This window comes from Argopecten irradians, chromosome 8 (assembly GCF_041381155.1).
Source record: "Argopecten irradians isolate NY chromosome 8, Ai_NY, whole genome shotgun sequence".
NCBI lineage: Eukaryota > Metazoa > Mollusca > Bivalvia > Pectinida > Pectinidae > Argopecten > Argopecten irradians.
In genome coordinates, this window is record NC_091141.1 from 14,230,420 (window position 1) to 14,240,242 (window position 9,823).

Below are 9,823 nucleotides of genomic sequence, written 5' to 3' on the forward strand. Positions count from 1 at the left end.
TGAAGGTTTTAAACATGGTTACATAAGGAGAAAACAGTTTCGACTTAAGTCTCTTCAGTACTTTTGATTCGAGAAATCGGAGCCAAGACTTCTCCCCGAACTGGTACACTGTAATGTTACTGTACTGCATAGGATATCTGAGACTTAGCGTTCCAAAAATATAATATCTATCCTATGTTCGACACGCTTATGCTCAAATATGTGACGGCGACGGCGAAAATGGGGTCAGATGAGGAAAATTGACAAATTGAGTTTTATACATTTTTTGCAAGCTTACATTATAAATTATGTAAATCCAAAAAAATAGGTCTCTATGTGGTACGGTTATGGAGAAAAATTTGTTTGTTTACCTGTATCACTTCACTGAACACAGAAAACACAAAAGTCAAATAACGTCATAAAAGTATAATATTTGCAACACATAACAAAAGGGATATATTGACATGTCAATACTTTTGAATAACAACATATATTTCAAAACCAAACAAATTTTTTTATGTTATCCCTTCTTAATTACGAAAAATAAATTGTCCATATCATTTTAAAACGTCGTTACACGTACAAATGTATAAACATCAAAGGGAGATAATCTAATGTCAAAATTTTTGAAAGAATTCAAAATCTAAATATTAACTCCAAAGCCATAAATATTGAAATGATCACACTTCTTAAATGTTTGATAGATCATGAAGCTAGCAAAATAATAACATTCAGTAAAATATTGGAATAATTACTGAGAATTGGTATAAATAGGCTGGAAAAGTCAGGTGAAAAGGAAGAGGGAGGGGGCCGTTTAAATCACACCGCTTTATATATATACATGTAAAATTTATATGCACACAACCTTACTTCACTTCCCTACATCGGTACTAATTTTGTGTCTAATATATTAGTAATATTGATCCTCAATTACTTTTAATTTCCAACTTTAAAATCAGTCTAAGTTTAATAGTACTAGTATATCCACTAGGAATAGATAAAAATTGGGAGACAGCCAATAAAAAACAAACAGTGAAGGCTACTTAGTGTTAATAATCGGTTGTAAAATCACATTCAATGATCGGTTTAGGACAACCTACTAATTATCAATTTTGAATTTGGATTACATTTATAGAAAACTTTTTTTATATTTATGTATTCAACCTTTTATTTTCTCTGAAGAATTTTAGAAAGATATCTTGTGGCAACGGTTCAACGAAGTGGTTTTTTTTTAATTCAAATTATTGTTTATCTAACATGTCTAAGACATTTTGAGAAAATTGTTTTACACCAATATACAAATGATAAAGGTTCAGAACAATATAAAATAAGCACAAGTTATCTCCCATTTTAATAATTGATTATTGAATTTCATAATCGATAGTCTTTAGGAAAATCATAATCGATCGATCATCAATGAAAAACAATAATCAGTCCAACACTAGGTGGTAGAATCAAAGGTCATGTGTATATATACATATACATTTAAAGACAAAGTTCTGTTGTCAAAAGGAATATCCGCTCACAAATTCCTACATAAAATAAACTTATTTCCATCACTACAGATCTTTTGAAGACAAGACACGCCTTACAAATGTGAACAATGTAATATAGCAGTCATTTTCATCGTAAAAGTAAACCTTTCCGTTTGCATGGAACATTTGGTACTTGGTTGCTTTCTGTCAGATCCATTTCTGACTTTGGTACAATGGGTTTTGGACAGGTAATGTTTTTTGAACTTTCACTTTTACAAAATTCCCTAATATTGTCATATAAGTACCATTGTCTAGAAGGATCTAGTCCTTTTGACACAATTTCCTCTGGTTCATCTTCTGCAGATGGAAGGATTTCTTTTCTCTTAAGTAGATTGACTGACACTGGAAGTGAGTCACCGACTTCCTTACACAACACTTCACCTGGCTTTGTAGATTCCACAAGAAAATGGTGGTATTTTGTCAGGTTTTTCAATGTCTTGAAGTATTGTTTCAGGTAACACTTCCAGTTCCTAAAGATGACTGGTTTTTCCTCATCTTGAACCAACTGTGGAATATTGTGTCCACTCCGTGATGAAGTTGTAACTGTGCGAGCAACCTCCGCTAAACTTTCAGCATTACTAGATCTCCAGCGCAATTTCCACACACCAAAATGCCAGTCAGGTCAAACTTTGTATGGCCAGCAATCATCATCGAGTACTGGATACCAACATGAAGACCTGTGTAATACAATAAAACAAAAAATGAGTTCATTGTTCTACAAAAAACTTTAAAAATTACCATTAGAAGGAAATTATAGGTACTACTGCTATACAATATCAATATAAAAAAATTAAAATATTTATAATTAATTGTTGCAAATCTATAAGTTCCAAATTTGAATATTTTAATTTGATCTTTTGAGAAACAAACTATTTAAATTGTAGACTGATTGATGACTAAAATAGTAAAAACTGAAAGTCAGTGACTAATCTATACATATATTAAACCTCCCCACCCAATCTCAAGGTATTCATGTAGTTCTAATGCTACAAATTAATCAGGTCATGATGTGGTATTGACTTTTAAATCTCAAATGTCTGAAATATGAAATTCCATCATTGTATTGCACAATTTGGTTTATTAAAACAGGAAAATGTCATAATTCTATATATGGAGAAATGAAAATTTTAAGATCAGCATATATACATACAAAATTGTGGTTGAAGTTCAAGCCTAACAAACCTATGAAGGGGACTTACCAACTATCACCCTCCAAAGGGCATACCACAACACAATGTTGTTTTCATTCTGTCCACTGGAGTTGTCAAAATGGATGTTGGCGATCTCTTCTCCATGTCCATGATGATGAAAATAGTGATGGACCATGCTGATAACTGAGTTAGCTCCCTTTCCTACTCCTGAACTTTCAGCCTCATCCACCAAATAGAAAACTTGCTGTCCTGTTGAATAATTACAATGTATTGATCAAGTAAAGGAATACTGTAGTTAATTCCTACCAGTTTCATTGGCAATATCAACAAATGTGTACCACTGGAATCATCACTGTCACTCAATTTTTAATTGAAATCTCATATCATTAAAGGAAATTTTCAATAAAAAGGTGTTTAAGGTAAATGATATACATGTAATTTAAATTACCAATAATTGATTATGTTTGATTTGATTTAATTTGCAAATCATAAAACTGATGTATTTTAAAGATCAATTAATTAATTGGTTTTATGATTATCTTAAGCTTATTAAAGTAAAACTCGGGGGTTAATTACCTGAACCTTCCGAGCAGATTCCAAAGACACTGCATTTCCTTGGTGTCTTAAAGAAGATTGGACCAACTTGTTGAGCATGATGGGGAAAATGAACTTGTTGTGCGAAATCCCAGGAATAGTGGAAAGCACCATCAACTGTACAGGGTGAATTGCCTACAAAGAAATAAAGACAACCATATACATTTCTACATAACATGAGCATTACTACATCAAGTATATTTGTTTTTTTTTATATATATAATTAATTTGATAAATACATTTGTTCTTAAAAATCAAATACATTGTACATGTAGTTAAGTTTAATTGAAATCAAATAAGATTTCATTATGAACATTCAGATTTTTTCCCCAATTCATGAATAAAAATTTAAAGGTTTTTTATGTAAAAAAAAATTGAAAGGCATTTCATGTAATATTATATACCCCGGTATGTATACACGAGTGGTCTTTATCTTAACATTCTAGTCTACTGAAAGCTAGGCTGAAAAGCTGTAATAGCAGACTTGGAACCTGTTTAAAATAATAATCTATATAAACTTTGAATAATTCTGATATGCTTTATTTAAAGATGCCTATCTGAAGAATCTATTGCTCAGCAAAAAATGTAAATATTGATTTGTATTTCATTATTATTAATTACCTGTTGTCTTCTCTGCTTCTGACAATAACTTGAACTTTTCTTTACTCTCTGTGCACTGCTTTCTGTATACATCTCTCTGTTGTTTTGGCCTGACTTATATGAGTACAGTATTCCTCCAAGACTTGTTTCTTTTCATCATCATTTATTGAACCAGTAGCAGATAATTTCAATGAAAAAATTTGGCAAGAGTTACACAAGTCTGTACATGGTTTCATAACTGTGATATATGGGCATAGATCATGCCATACTCTTTGGAAGGTGCGTAGACTCACTCTTCTATAATTCATTTTGCCGGCCAGTGAATCAAACTTTTCAAAAATGTCCATGGCAGTTGTATCCGAGGGAAGAAGAAGCACAATGCATTGTCTCTAGCAAATTTCGACAAGAATGTCTTGATATTCTGTCTGTCTTGTACAGAGAGAGCATTATGCGGAGCTTTTCCAGAATTTCCATGTTTTCGTGGCATCAAACCAACAGTATCTAGTGACTTACTAATTGCCTGTAATTTGTTCTTGCTGATGCCATGAATAAAACAAAATGTAGTTCTACAAACACGGATTCCATTGAAATAAAACTCCTGATATGGTCGCTCTCGTTCCTTTATCTTGTGTTTCTTAGATTGGGTATGACTGCCAGATTTACGATGAGCAAATAGCTCAGCCTTAACAGTAATATCTAGTTCATCATGTGTTAATTGGTGACAATGTTCTCTAAATTCAAATGCCGATTCTAAGTCTATTTTTACACTACAGGCTTCTCCACCATACACTTTACAGCCACATGTGTCATTACGAAATTTTGCCTGTGCTATATATTCAATAGTGTCACATTCAGTGGGATCTGTTGAAACAAATACAACATCATTATCATCTGATGACTTATCGGACTCGTAATTACACTCGTCTTCACTGGAATCTGACGAAAGTTCTCTGAAAGCATCGGCGCTACCCTCGGATGATGTGTACAGTCTTGAATAATAAAGTTGATCAACAGTCTCTATTTCATCTATAAATGGTTTATCCTGATTCAAAATAATTTCTGCTGGAATGCTACAACAACTATTGTTCGTTGCAGTAGATAGTTGACTCATTTTAATGATTCAAGTCTAACATGATTTCGTGCCATGGTACATTAATTCAAACTGTCGAATACGTATAAGCTTACGTATGATACGCGTTTCACAACATCGCGAAGTATAAAGTGATACTACTTTAACTACTCAGTTTGAACGTTCCTTCATTAATATAACATCGTATCTCACCTACCGGGCTTGGTTTTCATTGATCAAGTAATCATCATTGCAGATTACACCGGGTGCGTTCGGGTCCGTGCTTCTATAAATATGCGTAAGCTTGTGTCATCTTTGGGATTCCAGTATATTAACAATGCACATTTATTATTTTGAAACAAAACAATTAACTCATAAGCCAATATAATAAGTAACACATTTAATTTAGTGTCGTATTTTATTTAACACACCATGTCTTCACAGCAGTTATCAAGTTTGTCGGCAAGAAGCAAAGATAATTGGATCTGCCGATCGAAGAATAAAAGAATTTACGAGATCAAACAGTTGTTTATTACAGTTGATAAACAAAGTAATAGTTTGACTTTAATTATATTGTACATTTCATGGTGTCCAAGCTTATGTGTTGCTAGACTAGTCAATATATTGTGTGAAAAAAAGTCTCCGATCACGTCACAGAAAAAATACAGCAAAATGTCTCGTGATTTTAGACGGTTTTTTTTCTCAGAATGAGGCTTGCCGCATCTGTACCCATTTTCGCAGTCGCCGTCACATATTTGCATAAATAGACATTCAATACTAATAATTAGAAAAATATAACTAAAACGACTGGTCTTATAACACCAACTTACCTACATTCACAATAAGCCTCAAGTGACCTATTCTAATCGCCTTTTGTCCGTCGTCGTGCGTCGTCGTGCGTCGTCCATCGTTTTTTTGAACTTCCTCTCAAAAACCGCTGAAGCAATTTCAATGAATATTTGCAGAAACCTTCTAAGGCATAAGGCCAATCAAAGTTATGAATTATACGACCTCCACCCCCACCCCCAGGGGATTGTAGGAGGAGCCAAAAGGGGTCAAATTGGCTAAAATTTCAAAAATCGTCTTCTCCACTCACATATGTAGTAGAATCAAATACTTTTCATAGATACTCTACACCAATTGTGAATTATATGACCCTGGGGTATCAGGTTTTTTCCTGGGGAGGGGGTCAAGTTTACTATATTTTATATAGAAAAAACACATTTATGAACATTATTTGCTTATTTTTCATAGAAAATTAGTCAAACTGGGTTAGAATTATTAGCCTGAAATAGCATTTTAACATCATATCCATATTGGTCCTGGCCAACCCCCACCAGAGGGCGGTGTCAAAATGGTTAAAATTTCTAAAATCTTCTGAATTCACAGATATGATGGAACCAGATACTCTTCATAGATTGGAAGGTCTTAAAGCCCTCTACAAAAATTGTGAATTATATGACTCTTGGGTCTCTGGGTTTCCCCTGGGAAAACACATTTTTGAGCATCATTTGGTCATTTGTAATAGGAAATGAATCAAAAATTGTCAGAATTATCAGTATGAGATGGCGATTTAATCCTATTAACAACATTTTCATGACTGAGCCCCAGGGGCCTTAGGGGCGGGGTCAAAAGGGTCAAATAGGCTAAAACTTCAAAAATCTTCGTCTTAAATTCTGAAAATGGCAGAATCAAATACTTTTTAGAAAGGTCATAGGTGTTTTATGAAAATTGTGAATTATATGACCCTGTTTTCCCCGGGGGAGGGGGTCAATCTTACTTTAGTTTATATATGAAAAAATACTATATGAACATTATTTGCAAAATTTTCATAGGAAATGAGTCAAACTTGATAGAATTATTAGCCTAAGATATAGTATTTTACATCCATATCAGTCCTTGCTGACCCCCTGGGGGACCACAGGTTTGATGGAAGCAAATACCCTTCATAGATTAAAAAGTCAAATTTATAAAATCACTGACCGACTTCAAGGGCCAGTATATTTAATTAATTAACTGTTTCTATGTCTTTGTTTCATTCTAAACAAACTCAGGTGACCGTTAAGGAACATGGGCCTCTTGTTACAATTTACGCATTGTAAAGTTTTAATTATTACAGCATTGGCTATGTTGCCAATAATGGAACTTTGCTGGCTGTCGGTTGATGTGTTGGAGAAATGTCGATTACTTCAGTTGAAGGTAGTGCTGCCACGATATATCGGTATACCGGTAAATTGCAATATGCTGTGAAAATATAATTGTACCGCGATACAGGAATCATATACCGGTTTTTCACGATATAAAAATATTCAGTTTACCTCCCTTCGGTGGAACTCTTACTTCACGCATTCAGTATCAGTAATGCATTTGAATTAAACGCACACTTAAAAAAGCGGTTATACACACAGATAAAACCAAACATGGACGACACAAACATCGAAAACTGGACAGGTGTCCCAAACAAAAAGTCAAAAAGTGCCGTGTGGGAATTCTTTTGTTTAAAAGAAGATAAACAGACAAAAATGATAGCAGCGGGGGTAGCGTATGCAATATCTGCCATGCATGCGTGAAGTATAGCGGGGGAACGACGAATTTGACTACACACATGGTACGGCTCACCCAGGAAAGGTTAGAAACGACACCAAAAACATTAAGAATCGTATCGATGATCAGAATAATGATGATAAGAAAGCAACATCTATGAATGTAAATTCAGTCCCTCGTCAAGTTACGCTACAAAATGTCTTAGGGGCGAAGTATAAAATGAACTCAGCACAATAAAGGTGGACATAACGCAATCAATTGCACGTTTTATAATTGATGATCTGAGACCATTGAGCAAAGTTTGTTTGTTTGTTAGATTAATTAACGTCCTATTAACAGCTATGGTCATGTAAGGACGGCCTCCCATGTATGCGGTGTGTTTGGTGTATGTTGTGCGAGGTGCGTGTTTCGGGAGACTGCGATATATTCATGTTGTGTCTTCTTGTATATGGAACTTTTGCCCTTTTTATAGTGCTATATCACTGAAGCATGCCGCCGAAGACACAAAGCAACACACCCCACTCGGTCACATTATACCAACGGGCCAACCAGTCGTCCCACTCCCTTTTTGCTGAGCGCTAAGCAGGAGCAGAAACTATCACTTTTACAGACTTTGGTGTGTCTCGGCCAGGGGACAGAACACAGAGGCTTCCTCACAGGGGCGAACGCTCAACTCAAGGCCAAAAGTGGGGCGGTGCCAAGGGAGGCATTAGGAAGGATAAAGTCAGTTAGGAAGAATAGAAAAGATAAGATCCTAAATTTAGTCGCCTTTTACGATCATGCAATAGGGGCAGCAGGTACAATCTAACGCCCTACCTAGTAGAGGCTGTCACCTTCAGAAACATGGTTGCAATGCTTGATCAACGGTACACAATGCCCGGAAGAACGCATTTCAGTGATACAGTAATCCCTGGAATTTATAACAAAGCTGTCGAATCTGTAAAACAGTGTTTGTCCCAAGCACCTGGCGTTGCACTCACAACAGATGGTTGGACTAGCAGGGCGACTGAGTCATCCAAACCAGGGCTATGCCAGAAAGGCATACTGAATCAAACATAGCAAATGTTCTTAAAGAGGCAATCTGTGAATGGGGTATTCCACCCAAAGCACCTCAAGTAACTAACAATGCTGCCAACATGTATGCTGCTGCTACAGAAGCAGAATGCTTCCCGCACATAGGCTGTTTAGCACATACTCTAAATCTAGCAGCCCAAAAGGCCCTCAAGGTTAATACTGTGTCACGGATTCTCGCGAGGATAAGGCGCATTGTTTCCTTCTTTCACAGATCAACAACAGCTGCCACTGAATTGAAGCAAAAAATCCTTCTGTTGGGAATAAGAAATGGTAACAATCGCAAACTCATCATGGATGTTTGTACACGGTGGAACTCGGCAGCAGATATGTTAGAAAGATTTTTAGAGCTGCAGCCAGCAGTTTATGCAGCACTGTGTAGCAAAGACATCAAATACAAAGAAAGAGACATCTCAACTTTATCTGAATCAGATGTTCAGCTTGCCGAAGAAATCATGGAGTGCCTCATACCTCTACGAGAGATCACAAAGGCCATATGCACAGAAAAAATGCCTACAGTATCAATCATCTTACCCCTACTTGAAAAACTAAGGAGATTTGTGACAGTGAAAGAAAATGACCAACCTGTACTTAAACAGATGAAGCAGGCCATGGCTCAAAATTTATCTACAAGTTAATTTAGTGAAACTGAGCGTAGTAACTTCAAATTTCTAACTGATTATCATAATGTTTGTATTTGTAAATCAATATGAAATTATATATATATAGATATGTCTTCTTGAAATATGACATGCATTAAGAATATATAAAGTACATGTAGACAGAATTACATATTTACAGAATTTACAGATTTACTAATAAAGTCAAACTGAACAGTCAACAAGAAATAAAAAAATTAATTCAACAAGAACACATTAACATCATTTCTATATTTTATTTGTAGGTACACAAACGAGAAACTGGTCGAGTTCCTTGAGGAAAGTAGTCTTGGATCCACGTTTCAAGAATTTCTTTCCGCAAGAACAACTTCTGGTAATCAGCCATAGACTACTAAATTAACGAGTTGACATCAGTTGACCTTGCATTACCAGGAGTTATCACAATCAAGAAGGAACCTGCAGAACCTGTTCATGCTTCTTCCAATATCCCTTTCTCTCCCAGCCTTATCTGTTATGTTGGATACAGCTACAGATGAACACCATCCTGGTATTTAAAATTGAACTCTAATTATTTTAAAAGAAAACTTATTTCTTATTGTGAATGAGATTTCATAATATATATACATATAAACTATTAATCTATTATACATGTATCTATTT

At 35.1% G+C, this 9,823-nt stretch overlaps 1 protein-coding gene and 1 pseudogene across 1 annotated transcript; one reads left to right on the forward strand and one right to left on the reverse strand.

The window, feature by feature from the left end:
• Positions 1-390: 390 nt before the first annotated feature.
• On the reverse strand, positions 391-5,185 carry LOC138329444 (uncharacterized; annotated as a pseudogene).
• Positions 5,186-8,500: 3,315 nt separating this feature from the next.
• LOC138329022 (E3 SUMO-protein ligase ZBED1-like) lies at positions 8,501-9,181 on the forward strand. The gene has a single exon (XM_069275720.1). The coding sequence runs from the start codon at positions 8,501-8,503 to the stop codon at positions 9,179-9,181; it is 681 nt and encodes a 226-aa protein (XP_069131821.1).
• The last annotated feature ends 642 nt before the right edge of the window (positions 9,182-9,823 follow it).